Genomic DNA, 25554 nt, shown 5'->3' with positions numbered 1-25554 from the left:
TCCTCAAGGGACTCATAGAAATTTGTAGTAAAAAAATCGATATGGTTTTAATTTAGCCTATATAATCATCATCCTCTTCTCGGGGTCGGCGCAACATCTTCTTCCATACTTCTCTGTTCGACGTGATCTCACAAGTAACATTATTTCTTTACCGTCTTTCACACAATCCATGCATTCAGTTTCCACACAGCTTCTCGATTACCGAGGCCACTTTCAAACTTCCTCTTATGTACTCAATCTTTAGTCTATCCATTCGTGTAATACCACACATTCCTCTCAGCATTCTCATCTCCTCCACATGCAATTGTCCTTCAGAACAGCAGGTCTGATCATGGTCTTGTAGATCTTAACCTAAGTTTAAGGGGAATACGCGGTCAGAAATTGTTCTCGTAAACTGCCGCCATTTTATCACCCTGTGTTAATCCTGTATTATCACACGTTAATGTTAGACTATTTGATTGTAATTTATGATTGTTGTCCGAAGATTTAAGAAAAAAAACGTGCTATGAATAACCTAGATTACAATTCACCACCATTCCAAGTTCAAACATTTATTTGCTCAATAACTTTTATTTTCCCAACCGGACATAGAATATTTTGCGTGTGTCATGTTAGATATTGATTCTGATATCCTCTAATATGACAGCTTTTTTTTATGTATATATAACGAAGTTTTCACAATTTTATTAGGTAATGGCGAATGCCCGGTATAAATAGATATTTTATTACACAACATCATTAAATATTACTTGATGTATAATAAATTTGATATCATACTTCTCGATGAGTTTTAAATTTGAAAATCGAATTTAAGTATACATACTATATGTCACCAGCTGCTTCCTTCGTGTGAATCAATCATTTACATAATCTGTGGGCGTCAAGTGTAAGACATACAAAGTAGTCCGTGTCCTTCCTTGGAGTTAAAGTTTGTATGAAAAAACGTCAAATAGATAGACAGAGTTACTTTTGTTTTTTTTTTCATGGAATGGGTTGGCGGACGAGCATATGAGACACCTGATGATAAGTGGTAATCAGAACCCATAGACAATGATACTGTAAGAAATATTAACTATTCCTTACATCGTCAATGTGCCACCAATCTTGGGAACTAAGCTGCTATGTCCCTTGTGCCTGTAGTTACATTGGCTCACTCACTCTTTAACACAACAATACTGTGTATTGTTGTTTAGCGGTAGAATATCTGATGAGCGGGTGGTACCTACCCAGGCGGGCTTGCACAAAGCCCTACCACCAAGTAAGAAAGCTAAAAACCTTTCCCGTTTATAGAATTAGTATGATTATTTAATAAAATAAAATTTAGAGGTAAAGCCGTCTGTCAACGCGCAATAAAATTTATTTTCATAATTGTGAGTTGTGTAACTTAAATATTAATAGCTGAGTAAAAACAACAAATTATTGTAGACGGAAAAATAACAAGGGGCGAATTATCATTTTTCTTAAGAGGCATAATACGTAACGGATAAAATATTTGTTTCATTAACAGATGCGATATTTTAAACAGATGTTATCAATCCGATATGGTCTAGTGGCTAGGATACCTGGCTCTCACCCAGGAGGCTCGGGTTCGATTCCCGGTATCGGAATATTTTTATTATATTTCGACTCGTCATTAATGTTAGTAATTTAACCATATATATATTTTAGTGCCCGTAATCTTTATTGATTTTTTTACCTGTATCACGGGTCACGATTGAGTATATTATGGTAATTTTTTTTATTTAACATTTATAAGAAGGGACGACAGCTGTAAATTTAAGCATTTTATAATAAGTAGGTCATAAAGTTGATTTACGTACAAGTTTTTTTTTTTAAATTTTTTAGTGGTATTCAATTAACAGAATTATGAAATATCATCAGTGGAAATAAGCAGCTACTTAATTTATTGCGGATTATTTTTACTACAAATAAAATTGAACCAATGACGACAACAATATATTTAATAATAAGAATTATAAGGTAATTATTTGGTGGTAATGCTTTGTGAAATACTTAGTATTTCTTCTATACTTCGTTTTCCGACTTGAAGATTGCGAGAGCCATTGTATCCATCAGGCATAAAGAACATCTAATTATCATGGATGATGGAGCATTGGTCATTTAAGGAATGCTTAAAATTTCCTACGACGCCAATGATGGTACATATGGTAGGCACTAGTGAACACTTACCGTCAGAAAGCCCATTTAGGAGCAACGGAAATGGCAATACATAGAAAGAATATATTTACTACTATATATGTATGTATATAAACTTTTTCAATTGTAATTTCCACAAGGGATTTATTTTCTTATCTGTTCACTTTATTCGGTAGCAATGTATAGTTTGATTATAATTTTACAATATGTCTTACTTCGCGCTACATTACTATATTTGGCGGAATATGAGTACTGATAAGCGATTTGAACACTGATAACAAAACAATGGAACTATGGCGCTAGTTCAACGCTTGGTAAATATATAACTTACATGTTATTTTAATAATGTAGTCTTAATCATTTCCTATGATATTGTCATGAGTCAAATGTTGTTAATTTGTATTTTGTTATATATTGGGAATGAAATCTAAAAATACACAACCACGACTACATTTCACGCATATGTTAGACGTATCCACATTCACGTAAACAAACATGCACACACATACATACGCGCGCCCTCACGCACGCACGCACGTCTAATTATTATTTGCTTCACTCAAATCGGAAAAAGTATTATCCACCAGCGATTATCGATACAACGATAATGCAAAATAACATCCCTTAGTTAACATACAATTGTTCAATGTCTTATATCAGATTTGAGGGTCAAATTTTAAATAGTTATGATAGACATTCGAAATTCACATTCAAGTATGCCTGTATACTCCTACCTAATTAAATGAATGGTTATCAATATAAGGTCTGACCCCGATAATTTAATTATAGAATATTAAGCGTTCAGGAGGTTGTTGAGATTTTAAAGTATATTATTAAGAGTTGTTAAAAACGTATATGCTATTAGACGATAATATTTAGGCAATTAAATGAACAGTTACATGAAGGTCGAAACGTGCTTCTGTACAACAGAAACTCTTCAAGAACGTAACCATTCAAATGAGACGAATAATAAATTGGTATCACGAACGGATTGTACGATGATCGAATGAGGCAAGCAAATCTGGTCTTATACCAATAATGCTAAGGGCTATTTCATTTTGTTCAGCTATTGCTGTCGACTGTGCGAGAAATACTGTAAGGAACTGACTTCCGACCGCAACGCTCCCCACGGAAATATTATCCAGTCAAACAAATACTTCCTAAATGGGTATCATGTTATTGATGTTTAGTTCACAATCTAGAACTTTAATGCACTTATACATATAATTAACTTAGTTTCTTTTATTGAGTAAAAATGAAGTATGGGAAAAGGCTAGCATAATAAACGTTAGAAACAGTTCGATGAAAACTCCAATTTAGAGAAATGTTTTTTGAGTCAGAGTCAGTCGGCGTCTTGAGAAAGGTATAATTTCCCATTATCATCACGCTGCGACCTTAATCAGCGGAGCGACCCTGATCGTCATCGTATATAACGTGATAGATTTTACTATGTATTGTCGGGTACCTGAAAGAGGATTTCACACATATGCCGCGGGACAATACTAGCAGTACTACTACCACCCACTACTATAATAATCAAAAAAGTATAATTTCACTGACCCACTTCGAGGGAATATTCATTATTAAAAACAAACTAAAACATGCGTATGCAAAACACGGAGCATATTCACTATAGATGGTAAAGAATGTTATTGTTCCATCATTAACGGAAAAGGTTTTCACTTTCACCGCATATATTAAAATAAACGTTTCTTGGATATATGACCACTGTGGACACGTAATTGACGATCCACTTAAGGCATAGCGCTATACTGAGCTGAACTTTGATCAATTCATTTATTTTGATCTTACTTTGCACTTTTCTTTTAATAATTTCAATGTAAATAATCGGCATATTTGTGCGATAAACGCTATGTCATCGTTTCAATGGACGTTAGATGGACAGATACCTTAACTCATATGGCGTAAAGGTCACACGGCTCTGGTCAGTGGGTACGAACTTCCATTTCTCCCCATTTACGGCTAGCTGTCGCCACACCTTTTTATCACAAATGCCATATTTTAAACGCCATTTGTTTGAGAAACAATACTGCACCCACGGATAAATTTAAACTTATTAACGTAGCACTTTCATTTCCAGGTCTGCTATATATTTAAGATTTGCAAGATCGTTGGAGAAACTCTTAAGACGGCAATCTAGACGTCAATAGCACTTAATTGATCAGCTTGTATCGTTGTGAAATTAGCCATGTATCGTGTTGGCATCATTGAAAGGCAGGATAAGTGAAATAACTCTCAATTGGGCCCAGTTGAATGCATTTCCTTTGGCCCCATTGCAAACCAATGACTGTGAAACAGGGTCCCCACTTTTGCAAAATTAACAACCTTAAAAAATGGTGTTGTAGTATTTTAATAATATTAAAGCATATCATTTTTTTATTGCAATCCAATCAATTCGAATATTTTAAAGAGGAGTTTTAATTTATGACAACCCTATTCAGCGTGTCCATACAGTTACTAGTATTATAAACGCGAATGTATTCGACTATATCTCAATATTCTCAATGGGTCTGATTTATATCAAGCAACGTTAATGACGCATTATAATAAAATTAATTCGGCAGCTAGGTTTCTGTGCAAGCCTGACTCAACAAAATTAACCAGTTACCGCCCACACAATAGATATTCCGGCGCCACACAACAATGCTCATTGTTGTTGATTTCCCTTAAAAGCTTAAGCCATAGAATGAGAAACGAGTTTAAGTCCTTCGACAGTATGTCTCAATGGTCCTGTCATCATATTGTGCCGTACGGACGGAGGGATCAATCACCGTCAGGACACCATAACTTCATCCTTGGTTGTAAATTGCTCAGTATCTTTAATACTTCAACAATAAAATCTCTTACTTGCGCCACAAAATGATCTATTCACATCAAGATCTTTATTAGCTTTGTATTGCGAATGTTTTATAGCTGAATAAATGTATCCAAAGGCAAAACAATATTGTATTATGATTCGAATAAAACAGAAGTCAAAGGACACCTTACGCGGACATCGAACCCGTTCGATGAAATAAGCTATTCCAGGAGCGGCCAGCAACAATTTACGTTCCTTCGCAATAGCTGCTTGTGAGGCAATCTTAGCTATAATAAAACTAGTAGCGACTACCAGCACAAAACAAACGAACAAGGAATAAAACCATTTTTTGTACAATCATATAAAAACAACATCAAAACAAAACAAAATGGACTATTAAAGCAATGTCTGTTTAATAATGTTTTATTTTACTTAATAATTAAAATATCGGAAATTTCATTATGTTCAAAGTTATACTAGTAAATCATTTCATAACGTTTGGAGTCACGTATTCGACCAGTCCGACAAATATTCGACGATACTAAAGAAGCAATTTCGGTATGAATAATTTTTAAAAATGTTCATTGAGTAAAAAATATATAAATCGATAAAAAGTAATGAGGCGCCTTTAAACGGGCCACGGACGCGGTAGATCGCTACTGAATACAGAATAGCCCGAAAAACTGGTATCAATAAAGTGAAAAGTAGCCGCTATGGTGAACACATTGCTTGATATCTTGTACGCCTATTTAAGGCTGTTTTTTGACGCAACAATTTTAAAAGAATCTGAGTAATAAAATCTACTATTGCGAATTACGAAAAAGTAACGGATATTACAAAGTAAGTAGTGGGAATTAAAACAAGTCGAGATTTCCATGAAACGACGAAATTGTGCAAGACTTAAGTAAATTATTTCTGCTAATTTCAGAGAACAAGGCGAGTATTGTTGCATCAACTTTGTTTTGAGGTAACCATACATTAAAACACTTCTTTAAAGGTACGTATATACGCCATAAAATGTTTACTAGGCATAAATACAAATATAACAAATGAATATCAAATATGTACATAAAAATATATGTAGAGATATCGGTTTAACAGACTTCGAAACCGACTCACCATGAAAGTTGCCATATATTACATGTACCTTTCACGGCGAAGGTTTATATAGCACTTTATTATAACTCGCCACTACATGAATCTGCACATCTATAGCGGTCAAGCGATCACCATGACTATTGAAATTAATAAATACATAATTGAGACACTTAAAAATACAATATTTTTATTATATATACATATATATATATATACGTTTTAAACTAAAACTTGATACAAACTTCGTGTCCAAAAACCCGGTGCATGTAAAACCACGAATCCTTGAAATCGATCCGACCACATCGTTCGTTTATTACAACCTACATTAAATGATACGTATTATTTTCGTCTTGACATATCGTAGGCAATTCGGTCAAGTAATTCAGTTTTATAATGTAACTTGAAACCTTTCATTTAAAACATTGATCAGAGAAAATAAATCAAAGTTCAAATTTACTTAAATGTCTCTCTCTCATACAGTTATATAAGAACAATCCGTCTGTTCTCTTAAAACTTACCTAAATTTTATGTATAGGAGCAATATCCATTAAAAATATTAGCAACCAATAATAATCCATAACATATTAGGTACTTATATGATAAAAAATTATATTCCTGCAGAAAAATAACAGCTATTTACAATATTAAGCTTTCTCCATAGCATAAGATAATATTTAAACTCGTTATAACAGTACGTAATAATTATCTCTGGCATAACCGTTTTTACTAGCCTTAGAAATTAATATCAAACATTAATGCAATATATCATATTTGTGTTTACATAAGCTCGTTATAGCTCAGTGATTAGAGTACGTGACTCTTAACTGAAAATGCGAGTTCATACCCGGACAAGTAAACTCCAAACTCCATACCTTTTCTTTAAAAGGTGAAGAAGTTTTAGACCAGCAGTGTGACATTAAAACTTTTATTCGTTACATTTATCGAGTCGGGACTGGAACACGCGTACAGTATACAATAACCATTTGATTAAAGAAAAAACATAAAAAATATATTATTTTTTTTCAGCTAACAAAGTTCATCCTGTCGGCTTTTCTCTGGTATGACATACATATGAACCTTCCTCTTGAATCAAATAAACGAATTTGTTTATCGGTGAAAATCCCATTAAAATCCGTTACATAGTTTAAAAGATCTAAGCGTAGACGCAAACTAACTTTGTTTTATACTATATTCACATGTTTCCATAAAGTAACAATGCAATAATTTGACCTTATACTTTTGAATTTAGAATTAAAATCGTGATTAAATTTAAATCAACATAAATAAAAATAAAAAGACTAAGTACTAACAATTCCCATTTTATCAAACAATTAAGGCTTTAAATAAAGCTTGGGATGGACTCGACAATAGTTTAAGGGTCTGGGTCGAACTTACGACTTTCACATTGCAGGCCGTTAACCGTTGAGCTATCGAGGTCCCATTCAAATCTCTCTCGCTTTTCTTTTCTCAACAAACATCTCGGTAATTTCCATTCCAATATATGGAAAGCTTGCATGTTGCGGTCAGTATCAAGTTATCTATCCACATAATCTGTTTTGATTTCGAAGCGATAGCTGGCGCGTGGGCGTATTCCAATACATCCATGAATAGTGAGTTTGAAATCGAAAGTAGAACTTTTTTTGTTAGATTTTATTTATTTTGTTAGACTTAGTTTTATAATTAAGGCAAGATTATTTTTTTTTCTTCATTTTATCAAACTCAAAATATTCTTCATATCACAGTATTACTCTTTCCAACCATTTCAATTACAGAGTATTCAATAAAGAGCACCTTAATAAGTATGTTTACTCACCAATTGTATCGATTTTTGTGAATTTTTACATGGTACTAAGCTTTCATAAGGAAAGATTCAGGCACCAGACAAAACCAAAATAGTGTAAATGTCACCGTATGATTACAATTTTTTTATAGATAGATTGTAATCTAACGAATTTTGTAATTTTACGGTGACATATATATATACCAACGATATTAAATTCTACGTCGATACGTATAAACGTCCAACAATCAAGTCATCGACCCCTAAATATTTAAAATACCCTCCTGTTGAATAAAAAATCTAAATTGTATTGATGGAGCTATTCACGCCGACCAGAATACGCTCACGATCGTCGTAGTGATATCATCGGACGCCCTTGTGATATCAGTAATATAAATTGAAGAACGCATTAAGTGATAGCATTCATATCACTCTCGATAGGCGACTGTTTAATTATAATGGAAAAATATTTCTTTACAGGCACAGGATACACGGATCTACAAATTTAAAGTATATCCAAAGATCATTGCAGAAGATCTGGGGGTCAATTCTAATAATTTATAACTCTTACGATATGTTCCCGATTCCATTCCGAAGCAATTTCCACGGAACCGCAACTTAATAGTTATGTTAGGTTTTCGATTGCGTTTCGATGGCGATATAGTAACAAATAATTTGGGGAATTTGGGAATATAGAACCTATTTGTTGGTTTTATTAAGATACTAATAATTGTAAATATTATTAATTAAAATTGTCTACAACGAAACTGGGTTTCAAGAACATACCCGTATATTTATGTGTGTGTATTTAAAAAAGTGAAAACTAATTTTTATAATAACATAATGATTTAATAAGTACAAGTGAAGGTGAGTATCGAGCAATAAAATCTAAACTACTCGATGTTATTACTTTTGGAAGTATGTAGTTATAATAATTGTTATTGAGCAACATATGATGAAGCGAGTGGCCGATGCTGATCAGAATCGAGTGACCTACATATTTGACACATTAATTGGTATACTTTTACAGAACAACCAAATAGGTCAATCGCGAGGTTAATTAACGTAATTTAAATCAGTTTTCTGCACATATAGCACGATATTAAAAACATAAAAAAATAATTACTTTATTGTTTAAGAGCTTGGATTGATTTCGAGTCGTAAAGATTTAAAAAAAAATATTTTATTCCGTTTAAAAACATCAATTATAATAAGAACTCAACAACATTCTTTCGTTCCGAAATACCAGCGCATTCTAAGTTCGAAAAACGAATACGGTCGTCAATCTGACACTCTGTGCATGCTTTATCTAACCGCAGTCGAAGGTAATACGAGTCGAATGATAACATTCCACGTCATTGACAATACCTACGACACGAAATGTTGCAAGTAACTAGAAATAATAATTAACAGTTAGACTTTGTTATTGATGATGATGAGGATGATTTTTTTTTTTGTTATAAAACATTTAATTAAATAATGACGAACGAGAGAACCTTATTTCTTACTTTAAACGAAAGCATTTGATGTAACTAAATTTCTTAATTACTGGAAAGTTTCTTAAAAATTTAGTAAGTATAGTAGTCAATCATTTCGATAAGGTCATAAGTGTAGTACTTTTTTTTTATAAAAAAATAAACCTAATTGCTTGTGAGTAATTAAAAACAAAATGTTTTAAAGTGTTGTCCTTGTATGCGATGGCGTGGTGGAGTGACTAGATGTATTTTTATGATCATTACAATATTGTATTGCTTAATTGTTTTTTTGCTACAATATAAGTCACGCTTCCGTATGATATAATTTAATATTAAAAATCGTCTTGTGTTAAAGTCATTTAAATCAAAATAATAAAAAAAAAACATTTTAGTACAACTGTTACACTTTTACTATACGTGTAATAATGTGGTAAGCAAATATTAATACAATTACATATAGTAGGTACTCAGTGCAACCGAACATGTGTTATCTTGAACCAAAGGTATGACCAACAAGGAATTACGATAACTCAGAGCGGAAATATCAGCGACAAACCTAAAACATCCATAGTTTAATAACTAAAAAAAAAACTATCAAAAACATTTTTAGTGCAATCCATTCCTAAATGTGCAGATGAGAAATATCTCATGCATTCGAGACGTATTTATCAAATCAAGGTCATGCACATATATAGAATATAATATCGGCCTACATCTCGTACCAGATATGATAAATGATTATTTAAACTCGATACAAATAATATTATTTATCTTACATAAGCATAACCATTTTTGTTTTACTACAGATAAAGCCAATTGCCTTACTTATAGTCCATCAATATAAATACTTTGGTCAACATACTTAAGATAAGATTATTAAAAAGTAAACTACCAAACTCGTTTCATTTTAAAACGAGCCAGCGTTCGATATATCGTGTACCGTTAATCAGTTTTAAGATGGCGATGACGTCAATAAATTGCATTATATGCCCCATTTATCTCGAATCTCGGTTGATTTTTGACCCCTCTTTCTGGACGCTCAATAGCAATAGATACTGATCTTAAGTTGTAACTTATAGCATATTTTGTATATATAGATCGGTTTATATCAATATAGACAAGACGACCTTAATTTCTTTCAACAGTATTCATGATCACGCACGTGGTGTTTCGACAAGATGTAAAAACGGTTCTAAAGATTCTATTCACCTGGACATGAGTAATCCAATTTTGTCTTTTATCTTTTAGATAACTTTAAGTCTAATGCCTAACTTATAACATTAAAAATTCCTAGTTTCTGGGTTGTAACCAAAGATCAGGCAAATAAAAAATGTTTTGTTTCTCTGAAATTTGCAAGGTGGCAGTGTTAACACCCCATGCCTCGTAAAGCACTTAAAACCATTGGTTCCGCGGATGAATTCGCATCGATCGTTTCATCAGATAATGGGAGTGAATAGTCTATTTCCGCCTACACTTGTGCACTTTGATATCTCCTTTGTGGTTGGCTTTTAAGTCACCTTTGAGAATCGCTGCACGGCCTAAATCGATCAAGCACATCAATAAATTATGCATAATTATAAAGATACTTATCTATCTCTCTATTAATGACACAAGGCACAACTATACATAGATTATGGGAACATTTCCGCAAAAAGATTTCGTTTGTTATTTATGGTCTTATCTTACTGTTACAGATCATATACTAATTTAAGTTACATCGCGTGTGTGTTTTCCGCATTAAGAAATAATTGAAGTAATTGCTCCATAAATTTGAAAACTGTCATCAGTAATTACTGGCAAATATTATAAATTGCCTCGTTGACACGAACTCGCTCTTTGCGGAGGCTTGTGAGCCTAATAGTGTGTCATAGTTAACGGGAAAACATTTACTTGGCTAGCCTTTTATAGGAACTTGTCGCGTCACACGACACTCCTTAATGATCATCTTGTTAAGCATCTTACTTACTGCGGTTACACAAACCAGACTTTCGTAGCTCGGTCCAATTTAAATAACCATAGCAAGGAAGCAGTTGAAATAGACCACGTTGATTGATGTAAAATACCGCTTACCAATTACCTCACTAACGCAATTCCCGATAAAAACTTCCTTATTTGTTAATTATTAGCAGGATATATGGAATGTTTTTATCATGACTATAGTAAATACAAAAACAATAACATTAGGTATTACGCCTTATTCGGATATGCTTTTTTTTATAATGATCTCATTCCTATTTTAAAATTATGCCAATAAATGTTAAGCGAAAAAATAATTGCTACTTAGCAAAAACTCAATAAACTGTGGGCGTTCATGGAATCGGGCGTGAATCACACTGGATATCATAATGAATCGTTTGGCTCGACGGTATCGTTTTACTGGATTCGTTTACTGAAACCACCGCTAAAAAGGCTTCAACTAGATCTGTAGCGAAAGTGGTTCAATCAGCAAATAGGTATCAAATTCAGGACCATCGGGCTTCTTTCCAGAATTTCGTTGAAACATTATACATAATCAATACTATTACAATGTATTCAGATACATTCAGAAAATGAGCTTTTGAAATGATTGCATTAAGAATTCTGGCGTCGTTTAGGTTTAATAAAGGCTTGTTATGTTAAATTTTACTAGAGCATTGCACCGCAGCAGTGCAATGGAGGGTAATTAAAGGTCGGTGACCCTTGCAATTCTCATATATGGAGCTAGAGATTTAAATTTTGCTTACCGCTGCCCACGTTTCTTTAATGCAGTTTGTGCTATATATATTTTGATATCATAAATCTTATTAAGAGCTTTGTTGTTTTATGATCGATACATGTATAGTCGCTGTACTTTCAAATGACACGAAATATAAACAATAGGAGTGTTTGACAAATGTCATAGACAAAACTAGTTTACAGGTGTATTAAACCTTTGATGCAAATTTCACGATTATTTCACGATGAAATAACACAAAGGAAGAATTTAAAGGCTTTATGAATTTAATACAATTCTCGCTCACATATGACGTCTAGTTTAAATAGGTACCTGCTACCCATAAAAATCAAAAATTTAAAACATTGTACATTGAGTTCAGTAAAATAAGAGTAAGAAACATCTACTGATGTGTCATTATAATTAATTGTGATTGGAACGTATGATTGTACCTAATAAAATAGCCACTATTCATTAAGTGACAGAAAAAGTGAACGAGTGGCTCAGAGGAGCTTGTTAAAGACTTTTATTGAGAGCTACAAATAAAAAAAAAACACTCAAAAATTATAGATACAAGAACGACGGTTCCGTGATAGTTGTTAAGTATCAGAGTTCCATACTACAATACTAATCAAAAGTGGGTGCAGATCCTTATTACGTTCGTGTCATTTAAAAGTGCGGCAACCATAAAACTTGAGTTCCCTTTTCTCCATCTACGACTTTTTTTGATGAAATGATAATCGTGATTTTAAAAGCCTACATTCCATACGCAATCCTTCGAAGAGCCACGCGATGTTGAACGCATCGGCATTCAAGTGTCAAGCCGGGTATTGTCCAAAACGAGTCTGCCCTGTTCCCGGCTCGCTTTTTGTTCAGATGCATGAGACTTCGTGGCGCGTCTTAACGAGCATCAAACCAGTTCCACATTTCTCAGCGTCACGCCAAATCTGGTAGTAAATACTTCAACGAGCAGTTTATTCTCACGAGTTCGTAGGATATCCGCGCTAGTAAACTCCCAGATATACCAGTGTTTTGCAAATAGCTTAATGGTATTACTGAATAAATTGAGTTCTCGCCGAGCCTCATCATATAATTATATACTTTCACTCCTCTTGTAATATGACCATAGTAATTGGTTCCAACAAGAGACTGCTAAGTTGTAAACGACAATTATTCACATTATAATACCAGAGATGGTGAACAAAAAAGAGAACTTTCCTTTCACCTTCTTGGAACGTAACCCGCTAATTACGGAGTTCATCGGTCTCGAGTTACAGCAACCTGATTTAGGAGAACCCGCGATACCTACGACTCTATCGCTCGCACGTGTTTATTTTGTGCGAATTATTTTTATTAGGCGGTTCTCGATATCATGTTAGCATTATCAATTAGTACTATTAGCATATTTGCAAATGTTAGATAATTTGTTATTGTATTGTCATATACGAATAATGAAAACAGCCTCATTATGAAAATAAATCAGCTATTCTTTTGGAACGTCCCGTTAAGTAAATCAATCCATCATAGTGCCTATATAATATATGTATATTTTAGTCGGCGTTCGTATATTGTTCTTGAGTGAAATAAGCGGTATTTTATCACATTACAGACGACTCAATATTTCAACTTCAAGTCGCTAATAGGTGCTTTTGCTAATGGCTGCCTAATACGACCGATAATAGAGATTTATATGCGGTGAATATCCATAAAACACTTATCCCGGTTCGACTAGTTAAAACGGAAACCCAGGCAGAGGCTTAATTAACCGCATCCTTACATGTCGTGCTTACTGTCTGCTAGAAGCGCTTGTTTAGGCAAACCAACTTTGTTTACTGTCGTATGTACTTCATATTTATTTTAATTAATTCGTTGATCTTTACCGTGGGAATGCAAGCTGCACATGTTTATATATCGATTCGTTGAACTGCATTCTTTACCCTTGTAGGAAAGTTGTATTTGTATTATACACGTTTAACGAACAATAATATGATTTAATAATAAGAAGTAAAACAATAGATAAAGAAATATCGAATGGAATTCAAAAACGCTGAAATTCTTTATTGGTCTCGATTTAATAATTGCGAAATCCAAGAAATCAGTTAGTCGTGATTAATTTATTACATAGTCAATCCAGTTATTTCGCAACATCTGCTTAGCTGCACCTTTATTAAGGTTTATGTTTTCAAAGTCCTAACAAGGTACAGCCAGTTCACCTCGGTAGGCCAGAGCCTAGATAGCGTACCGGCGACCTTTGTCAATCATGCTAGACAAGATAGCGTGATTAATACCCAACGACTTTAATAGATTGCTGAGTCAATATTTATCTAGATCTTAGTAGGAAATTGCCTAGCAACATTTTGTTTGTAGAAATTAATTATACGCTTTCTCGAACTAGATTTTATCGTTGATAATATTTTGAAATTTTACATTGAAGCTGTGGTTTCTTTGTCGGGTTGAACTGCTAAGGAAATTACTAAAATCGTATCTCATGCATTACACGATACGGTATCGGTAGTGACCGATTGAAAGAGTTCAGGCCGTATTCTGTCAAGAATCTGTACGTTTATTAAGACTTAGTGTCCGAGATAAACCGAGAATACTCTTGTATGTATTGTATGACGCTTTGAAAATATTTATGTTTCTCCAGAATCCGTGCATTTTTTATTTTCCTTTTGGTATTTTACTGTAACTCAGGACTTGTATTAAATTTAAACTTAAGTTATACGCGTTTAATCCATATTTAGGGAAAAATAATAAAAAAATATTGCGTCATTGGCCACAATGTCTGGCATATCAATGAGCAAATAGATACTCAGCACTAGGGTTGCCCAACGTAGAGTTCTTTTCATGCTTACTTATTTTATGTAAAATAATTTCGACCAAATAATCGACTACCTGTATGTATGTGGATTATATTGACTTTAAGTTGACATAAAATGTTATTAGTTACGCGACATATCTTATAGTACAATCACGAATTGTAATTTAAAGAATGTATAAAACGAATTATTGAAAAATCCAACATCTAATCCAACAAAAATAAAACATGAAACAATGAATGGGTGCATTTATTGAATGCTAAATAAAATACTCTTAATTGTTCATAATATCTGTTGAAATATCTTATATTGTATTTTATTAAGCAATTTATTATTATAAAAGTAGTGACAACCCTATTGTCGCCACCCAGCTAGCAATCTAAAGTGGTTTTTATATTCCTTCGATAGCGCCAATGGAAAACGCATGTTTCAATGCCGCAAAATCTGATAGGATTTGTATTAGTACCACTTTCTAGAAAGTGCGCTTAAAGCTCGCTAACTAGCTCTTACATTATTTAATTGATTATTTAAAAAACAAAACGTAATAAGTTCCAATTAAACATTTTAAATGAATTCAACTACCGCGACCTAATTCATAAAAAAATGTTAAGACCTCATTTTCCGTCGAGTTTTTATCATAATTAAACTTACTTAATGTATTTCGACGAAGGATCAAAGATGTTTGGGTATATTAATCCTTATATCCTATCCTATCGGTGCGACTTCTTGCCGTTTCTTCTCGCTAGAAGCTGCTCTCCGAAACGGTGGTAGTATATAATTGTTGACGATTCAAAAACGCTTCATTGTGAAGTTTACTTGAATAAAATTGATTTGATTTATCCGAACAACAAATACATACCTTAACGAGTATCATAGAGATTTAACGTTTTCTTTCCGAAACAGTTTTAAAATGCTACAGCTTTCAAACACCATACATTAATATAAGTATTTATACTGAATCAAAACATTTTCATTTTGTAACTACAACCGAACGAAGCCGGTCGCTGGAGAAATATTTAAATAAGTAGGTATATTAAATAATTCTAATAATTATAGAACGTACCGAGGTCATTTTTGAATTGAATTGGTTATGTAGAAATTACGAACTACTTAACTACTGCCTTAATTTTAATACGAATTGTCAACGAAACTATTTTTGCACATTTAATTAACCATTATTATATATATTGATGTAATAAAACCTATATCGTAATTTTATTTTTGCTACATAGTAACTGTAAAGCATATACATACGAGTACGGATACATAAGATATTGTAAAAATATAGATCAAACAAAATAACTTATGTCATATATTTTTCAATACTTCAATAACAAATTGACGGTCCGTTCATCATTCGACCGTGATTGAGAAAAAGGCATCCAAAATCCAATCACAATAACTTAAGCATTATAATATTTCATTTCAGTGAAGTTACTGCTTAAAATGCATTTTAATTTGGTGAAGATGTCGTAACGAGATAACATTTTTCTTCATTCTTTATCCCATATGTGCAATGATTCATACAGCGCACTTTCGAAACCTCATTGTTTTCTTGCGCTTGCGCATGTAGATTCACGATACTTGCATGTATGTCTGTGATCTTATGTTTCTGACTAAATAACTCTAAATTGGAATCATTATTTAAATCTCATCTCATTATGTTACTCGTCGTCGTCTTGCCTTCTATTTACGAAGATAATTTGACATATTGAATGTCTAATAAACTTTTAGATCACTTTTCTTTTACGATTTACGTTACATAAAATAATATTATTGCAAGCATGTAACCGTTTATTTTCTATTTTTAAATAATTTCAAATATCGAACAGCCAATAAAATTTAACACAAATATTACATAATAAAAGAACACACAAAACAAGGCTTAATGTTTACATTCGAAACTTAAATATATAAAGACCACAAACCAGCTCCGCGGCAAATAGACCGAGGAACTGTTACAAGGACCGATATTTACATGCGAATATCGAGTTAGCATTCGAATTACTGCTTACCTCAGGGAATACGCAGGTAAAACGTTGCACTTAGTGTTTATTTATAGAAACGCAATCTTACCATTTGGCAGGATGTTTGACGCAACGCGCAAAACGTTGTTGGCTATTGCTGTTTTGTACGCAAAACTGCTTTACTCTGTACATATTTTACATCTGACTAATATTATCAATACCAAAGTTTGGATAAATGAACGGCTGAACGGATTTGAATGGAACTGGCAACGAGATTAGATCCAGAGTGAAAAATGGTTACTTTCCGAAGAAATATACCTAACAGACTCGAATCCTATGTGGTTTTTAAAGTTATTACGACAAAGTCCTTTGTTTAATTTCATCCTTACCAATATTGTGTATACGAACGCTTGTTTCACTCTCACATCCTAACTGTTCAATCGATCGTAATTGCAGTTACATTACCTAACATTTCAACTACCCCTCCCATTATCCCCTAAACGCACGTTTTAAATAAAAATCCAAATATCAAATCAAATAAGATCTGTTAGGAGTAGTTACCTAACTGTCTTAGATAAGGTTTGAAATGGAATAGGTCGAATTGCAGATTAATGGAAGGCGTATAATATGTTAGTGCCAGTGATACGGACATATGAAAGACTTACGTTGATATAATTAGTATGTACAAGTGATACCGCTACATGACGTAAGCGTTTGCACGTGGGCGGTGAACTCTGTAATTCGTTATTAGGCTTATAACTCGAGTCATCATTAAGATAGGTATGTTTGAGGCAAATTCAAAATCAATATTTTATATTTACGTACAACGTCAAACTTACAAGGTTTTTATTTAAAAAGGGTACCGCAGTAACAGTAACCTATAGGAAAGGTTGGTAGCGAGTAAGTGGGTTGTATAAAAAAGTATTTGGATAAGCAAAGACGCGTCGTCGGGAAGCTCGTTTTAGTTTAGTCCCTTTTTACGTCCCGTGGAGAGGTTGCATTCCCGTCCGCCGCCGAGCGCACCTTGGATCGCGCTTGAAAGCCCACTAAGCGCCAACCGTCAACGGAACTTGTATTACCTCTGAACTTTTTAAGTCGTAACTGAATTCTCACAATTTTTTTTGTTTATTATTATTTTTCCCGTATGAGCCATTGATACGAATTATCTTACTGCACAAATCATTCATTTTTAAAAACATGCAATACGATAAGAAGACCTATTCAAAATGTAAATGAGATTTTGCCGGTCAATACATTTTAGATTCAAATTTCGAACACTTCATGAATTAAATAAGTAGAGCATTGATAAACACTATCAGCAGGGCACAGATTAAACAATTAAACATCTTACTAACCTGATGGCTCGGCGCAGTCGCTCAAAATCCAAGCTGCATTTTAACCTCAAAAATCACCTTAAGCACGGTCACGTAAACGAAGGTCACGGTTATGTTATCTTGCATAATAGCACTCAACCTTTATACCAGTTACGGATAAAAACAATACACGACCGACGGTTACTGTTAATGCTGTTATCATAAACACACGAATGCACAGTTCGTTGCACGTTTATTTCTCAACAAGCGACACGAGTGTCCATTCGGGACTACATCAGATTGCATATTTCAGAGCTGTCTATATAAAACAAGCACCAATAGAGACTCGATGTCATGAGTTGTATGTATTTTACGATAAAACATGACACAGCCGTGCACTGCACTTCGTCTGACACGACGAATATGGCGGATGAATTTGAACTACGCTTGCGCTGCTTTGCAAGTTTCACTGACAGGTAAAAACATTAGCGATGGTTACGCCATCTATGTAAATACTTTCGAAGTTTTTCGAATTGAATGCTCGAAGCTCAAGTATGTAGTTTAATTTTAAGGTTTTAGTTGGTTCAAATTCTCCGAGATGTCTCTATAAAACAAATTAAAATATTTTTCATTTATACATATTTCTATTGGGTTCATTTTAAGGATGTTATGGATATGTCATTTCGGATCTGGATATGTTTCCAGATCTATGAATAATATTTTAACGACTTAAAAAACTACTTCGGATTATCCAAATGTTTCGGGGATAATAATTACATTATATAGGATTATGATTTTATATGATAGCTGTGATTTAGTATCTATTTGGTACAACAGAAAAAAGCTAATACCTTTAAATTACAATCTCTTGAAGTATAACACCATGTAAAAACGAAATTAAAATATTTTTTTTCAATCGGTTTCGATTGCGGTTACGTAGCTCCATATTAGCTAATTAACGTGATTGGTCACAAACTCACAAACATCATTATAATAAAATTAAAATATATTTAGCATACAGACGTGGAATATATTAAAAAAAGACAAGAATATAAATTACTTCAAACAATTTACTAATAAACCAAATATAGTTCTAACTTTGAATTTATCTTAAAATAAATAAATCAAGAAATCGTCCATATTGAAGTAAATTACTAATAAAACACAAATAACAACTTACAAGTCACGCCAATATCGACCTTAAAGTCCGCGCTCAATAAAGAAAAATCGTGAAGAAAAAAGAAAAAAACGCTCAATACATAAATTAATGGTGGTTTAATTTTGGCGCGCTTTAGTTTATATATGTATAAGTATAATTATTTAGACAGTTGAATGGGTAAAAGAATCTCCTAAATATATAATATTAACCAAAGTTAAATTATAGTTTGTATTGTATTCCTTACTTACGAAATTTTTAGATATAAGTAACTTATAAGAAAATGTGATTTAATGATTTATGTATTTCGAAATATGTACATATTTGTATAAAATATGTTATTTGTAAATTTATATATCTGATGTTTACATAACCTGCCTGATTTTATAGAAAGCCGTAATTATGTACAGTTAAAAGTGCAATCAGAAGGTTTTTGTGTTATTTTTGTTGGCAATCTCAATCAAGCTATTTTATTGACTTCACCAAAATAGTCGATATTATTTTAAAATGAGACCAACTAACTCTTGTAGCCAATCCTTTTTTATTTGTAAACCCCACAATTGTGAGCAATCTTTATTAAAAAAAATATGAGATATTATTTTTGTATTTTGTATTGCTAATGGTCCATGCTTGCCTCGTCGATGTGTAGAAAACGAATAGAGTAGTTTAAAAAAACGAAGGTAATTTTCTTAAATATTATAATAATTATAATTGGTTTAATACTTCATATAAACATATATGTAATCTGGCACATTTATATACATATTTAAATGAGAACAACATATACTTACACTTATTTTTATTTATTCTTTAATATATTGAATAATATATGAAAAATAAAATAACAACAACTTTAGAATATTTAATTTATACGAAACATATTTTTCTACATGAGTTAGAATATTTATTTTCTTCTAGTGCGATATCTCAGTGCAAGCAACGCGAGGAGATGGAAGGCAAGGTACAGGACCACTAGGGCTGTGATGTCGCTCCAGAACTGACTCAGGTGGAAGTCATACACCGTTAGAACTTCCTCGCCCGTGCTCAGGCAGGGACTTTCACTGTCTTCTGCACAAGCTGGAAAAAAATGTACATCAAAATCAGTAAACATACGCGGAAGGATTAACTTGATTTAAAATTAAATATTATAAATTTACTAATAGATTTTTTTGCTGCAAATTGTCCACATAATTGTCGAAAACGTCCAATAGACACTGTCATTGTAAATATAATTATTTTAAAACCAGACATTTTAAAAATAATCTTTGATGTCTATCCCTTTCACGAACGGCGAGATCAGCGCGACAGACAATGACTCTATGAGCTTTCCGAATCAAAGAATAGGAAGATTTTCGTTTATATCCTGGTTTATTTTATCAAACTAGAAAACCCTAAAACCAGTTACTGATTCCACCCGAGATTGTATTCTGTCAGACAAGTCAGCCATTGTCCATTATTTATTGTTTAATAAAACTATTAAAGGGTAAGAATATTTGTTCACCATTGATTTTCAAATACTTAGCCATATTGTATGACAAAAAAGTTAAAACAGATGCGGTGTTGATTTTACATAATTATATCAAAATACAACTTGAAAGAAAGTTACTATAAATATGAATAATAGGTTTTTACTCATTAGTTTTTTTTATCGATAATGATAATATATATTTGGGACACATTTTTTGTTGGGATTCCCCTAAACAAGGGGCAACTTTATCTGAATTCTAAGAAATATTGACAGATGTTACACAAAAGGTGTAAGCTTGTTGTGAATGTTAAAGAGACGAGTTCCGAGAAACAATTATTTTTAAATAATAGATGATAACATTGACTTTACATTGTGTATTTATAGTTCTTCCATTATTTAGAATACAACAAAATATGTTCAAAATAGGTTTGAATTTGGTGTTAGCTTTTAAAAAAAAGCTATCATTGAGAAATTCATAAACGCATTAATGGACTATAAGTGATCAACATTTTTAAAAGTAATATTAGAACATGTTATTTAAATAGAAATATTTTTTTTTTTTTAATTTTAACTCTGTTTGTTCCGGGTTATCTCTGGATCGTCTGGACAGATTTTGACGGAAAGTTACTGGCAGAAAGCTGTGGCATTACCACTAACTTAGTACAACAATATTTTTTTATTAAATTCAAACGCGCTCGAAGTCGCAGGCACAGCTATTAATTTATATAGCTATTTCTATAGCTTCTATAAATCTTCTTAGTACTAGTGGTCTCTGTAAAACTACAATAGACTGAAATGTTATCTATTGATCTGTTTATGTTGGACCAGCCTGAATTGGTATAAGTATATCAAGACTGTTTAGGCGCAATTTAATTGGGCCGACTAGAACACAAGATCTAGAATTTAACAATATCGATAGCCTTCTATTTACTGCGTATTTACTAAAGGCTGCGTAATTTTAAGTTGTCGTCTTCCTTCCCACTCCCCTTCGTTTCTGTACCCAAGCTGATATTACCAGACTAACGCTTGACTAATGAGTCAGTTATTAATTACTTACTAAATAACATATTTATTATAAAGTTAACTTACTAATATTCTGAACTCCGTCCCACTGTAATATACTCATTGCTTCGTTCGAGTACATCAGCCATGACAAATGTCGGATCCAAGATATGTATTTCGGTATTGAGCTGCAATTTCAATGTTTTAATAAATAAAAACTAATAATTCGAATGTTATTATTAATTTAATTAAAAGATGTTTTCTGAGAATTACAAGAGTCAAGATGGCCCAGTGGTTAGAACGCGTGCATCTTAACCGATGATTGCGGGTTCAGACCCAGACAAGCACCGCTGTTTCATGTGCTTAATTTGTCTTTATAATTCATCTCGTGCTCAGCGGTGTAGGAAAACATCGTGAGGAAATCTGCATGTGACAAATTTCATAGAAATTCTGCCACATGTGTATTCCACCAACCCGCATTGGAACAGCGTGGTGGAATATGTTCCAAACCTTCTCCTCAAAGGGAGAGGAGGCCTTTAACCCAGCAGTGGGAATTTACAGGCTGCTGTTGTTGTTGTTGTTGTTTGTGAGTAAATAAGTGATTTATAATGATTACCTCAGCTTGATGAATAGTCCTGAAGTCACCATTAGCGAGTAGTCGAAGGGCACGAGGTAAGCGATCGCCACCGGCATGGAGCCGAACGCACATGAGAAAAATGATCCTGGAATCAAATACATAGGTAGATTAAATATTTTTATTTTTTTATATGACCATGATTCTATCAATATACTGTAGTAACAAAACTATGTGTACCTAGTACTCGTACAGTACCGGCTTCACATAATGGTGCAGTGTAGAGAGGTACTGCATGATGATTTGGGATGTTGGATAGTAATCTGAGAGGATTCGCCCTATGATCTGGGTCCGCATAGTTGGGCATACCATAGGGAAGTCACGGATCGCCAGAAAAGACGGAGTGGGCACTGTTGGATTTTTAGTAATATTCCTCCTTTAGCGACGGTGAACCCGACACCCGACCCCCACATCATGTGGGAAAAAGGCGTAAAGGCGTATTTCCAGCGAATAAAAAAGTATGTTGGATCGTACATTAACTATTTATGATTGAAATCATTATTGCTCGATCTTGATTGTCAGGTAGAGAATAATTTTGGACATAACTCATACATTGTCATGTGTAATATGGGGTATATTGGTTGGCAATTTGAATATCATTTTTCATAACATATGTCCTTAATACGTAAATATTTGTTAATACTAACCACAGGCTATAGCCACGTTCATCACGAGGATGGAGACGAAGACAGTGAAGCCAAATGCGTATAAGGTTCCGCGAAGACCGGCCACCCAGTACATTACCAGCGTGAACAGCGTCGGCTCCACCACCAGACCGGGGAACTGCAATGTTAGGACAATATATATAATTTCTCAAGTTATCGCACAGGTTTCGCAAGCAACATATATTTGCAAAATTATAATTGACTATACAGCAGCATTTAAATACCATACAGCAATTTTTAATTTCCAAAATTAGTACAATTCCATGTTCAACTGACTGACCAATTTTGGCTAAGCGAGATTTTGTATCAGCCCGCATGCATTCACTTATACGAATTTAACAGCTCTTTCCAAATTAAGCAAAACAAAATAATTATAATTTTAGTTTTCTGTACGATACCCTAGACTTCCTGGACGCATAAATTATTTGGTAACACTAACCACTTTAGAGCATTACGTGGCGAGAATGCTGGCTCTGATTCGTAAATGTTACTATCAGAGCCAGTATTCTCGCCACGTAACACCCGATTGTGGGGTACGACCCTGCCTTCCTCTGTTGTGTGGAAAAATCTTCGAAAATTTTAACACAGAATAGGTACACGTGATTGAATACTTTAATCCAGCGTGGAGTCATCCTAGGCATAAATACAAACAAATAGAAAAAAGTAACTGAAAGACTCGAAAAAGTACTAACCAGAGCCAGCATTCTTGCCACATAATATACTGGCGTGGAATATAATCCTGCTTTTAACTCTCTGTGCAGCATTGGGAACTCCTCAGGAAACATGTATAGCACTGAGTACATAGGAGCAAAGGTGTTCTCCGCTATGATGATGAATAGAGCTCCCTGGACATCTTGGATACCGGATTGTGTAAGGCGAGCAGTCCCGATGAAACAGAGACCCGCAGTCAGAGCTATAACCTGTGGATTGAATGTATAATTTAATGGTTAAGTAATAACAATTTACAAAACTAATCATAGAGGAATCGATATTCTAGCGAAAGAGCAAAAGTTAGAGTTGTTGTTCTTACTGCTAGCGCGCACTGGTGACTTTTGTCACGGTGACTTTAAAGGGTTTGTCATTGTCACGTCACGTTTCCAAAGTGGAGTGCGCTCATTAATAGAGACAGTGACAAAACACTTTCGAAATCGAAGTGTCATTTGCCACTATGGATTTCGAAGAGACGGTGGTTCTCTGTGAACTCGTGAGACTCGGCAGAAAAAGAAAGCGAAGAGAATACTGGGTAATAATTTCTTCCCACGCTTTAATTTTCACGTGAATATCTGAATACTTTCAATTTTTTATCATGAAGAGCTGGTCTCTTTTCCATTTCTTCTATTAGAACATCATTATCAGTATTGTCTTCACGAATGTTTACGTTTTGAATAGATGGTGAAGCTATTTCAGTGTAGATAGCGAGAGACTGACGACGAGAGTGACAAATTCGTCATTAGTGCGCGCATTGCTATGAAGGAACGTAAAGACGCTGACAGTTTCGTCACGGGCGTGTTCGCCGGTCGGCGGACACAAATGTCATCCACTTGTCACGTCGTAACGTGCCCGCATCTCCATACATATTCATGGACTCGACAAAAGTGACGATACAGTCACCGTGACAAAAATCACCAGTGCGCGTTAGTTCTTAGGGTGCGTGAGCCAATTTAACGAAAAGGACAATGTCTATTACATTACATTTTATACCTCTACGGTCGTCTGTTCGTTGCGATAATCGTTAATATTTTTAACATCCTATGGGTAATATAATAGGTATAATCTATAATATGAACAAAATAATTACAATAATCTCCAAACCTTTTCTTGAAGAAAAAAGAAAAGTCTTTTAATTTTCGGGACACTTTGAAGCTGCTAGTTAATTTTTTTGATGTAGGTATGTTCGACATTAATTAAAGCGAATTATATATGATAACATACCAATTTCTGTATTATTCGAAAGAACTGTACTTGAGGATCCCTTAGAATTATGAGCATATATCTATACACAAGCCAAGCTATTTTCGTGTGAAGGCCGGGTGGCTGGAAGTTGCTGCTTTTAAGTCGTCTTGATTCCTATAACAATATAACGTGATAATGTAAAATAGAATAAAAGGAAGTTTATATGTATAATAAATGCATATTAGCATATGAAAAGAAAGTCGAGAATTTCGACTTTTTTAGAATACGGATAACATATTAAATTTAAAAGTTTAATATATATTATTTTATATATATTATTTATACCCGAGACGGATAACTAGTATAATTATATAATATTAATAGTTTCTACCTCATCCTCGTTATCCATCAAATGAAACTCCAATTGTATTTCCATATCCAATTCCTTGGCAGCATCACTGACTGCGAACCTGTCGCAAACACTCTTGATGGCTTGCCTTGATGCACCTTCAGAGCCAGGAGTCAAAGCCAAAACCTTGATGAAGAAGTCGGTTGGATTGTATGTGATGGGGCAATGGTAACCCAGGCTGTAAAATAATTTAAGTATATAATCTTTC

At 33.6% G+C, this 25554-nt stretch overlaps 2 protein-coding genes and 1 non-coding gene across 3 annotated transcripts in view; 1 reads left to right on the top strand and 2 right to left on the bottom strand.

Moving 5' to 3' along the window:
* Positions 1–18571, bottom strand: part of LOC124533471 (rho GTPase-activating protein 21-B) — a 318636-nt gene extending 300065 nt beyond the window's left edge. The window contains exon 1 of the mRNA XM_047108770.1: positions 18162–18571. The gene's annotated coding sequence lies outside the window, so the exon portion shown is untranslated. The remainder of the gene's footprint in view (positions 1–18161) is intronic.
* Trnae-cuc lies at positions 1536–1607 on the top strand. Its single transcript has one exon. It is a non-coding gene; the product is annotated as a tRNA-Glu (tRNA).
* Positions 18572–20124: 1553 nt separating the features above from the next.
* The window catches only part of LOC124533509 (protein scarlet-like), a 28970-nt gene continuing 23540 nt past the window's right edge, over positions 20125–25554 (bottom strand). Inside the window, exons 8-14 of the mRNA XM_047108846.1 lie at positions 25329–25524; positions 24977–25111; positions 23737–23964; positions 23027–23162; positions 22362–22467; positions 21833–21933; positions 20125–20352 (exon numbers count right to left, since the gene is read on the bottom strand). Coding sequence (XP_046964802.1) covers positions 20180–20352; positions 21833–21933; positions 22362–22467; positions 23027–23162; positions 23737–23964; positions 24977–25111; positions 25329–25524 — 1075 coding nt within the window. The 3' untranslated portion in view covers positions 20125–20179. The remainder of the gene's footprint in view (positions 20353–21832; positions 21934–22361; positions 22468–23026; positions 23163–23736; positions 23965–24976; positions 25112–25328; positions 25525–25554) is intronic.

The sequence above is a fragment of the Vanessa cardui genome, chromosome 11 (genome assembly GCF_905220365.1).
Source record: "Vanessa cardui chromosome 11, ilVanCard2.1, whole genome shotgun sequence".
Lineage (NCBI taxonomy): Eukaryota > Metazoa > Arthropoda > Insecta > Lepidoptera > Nymphalidae > Vanessa > Vanessa cardui.
The sequence above is the reverse complement of the archived record's forward strand: the minus strand, read 5'-3'. Positions and strand labels throughout refer to the sequence as shown.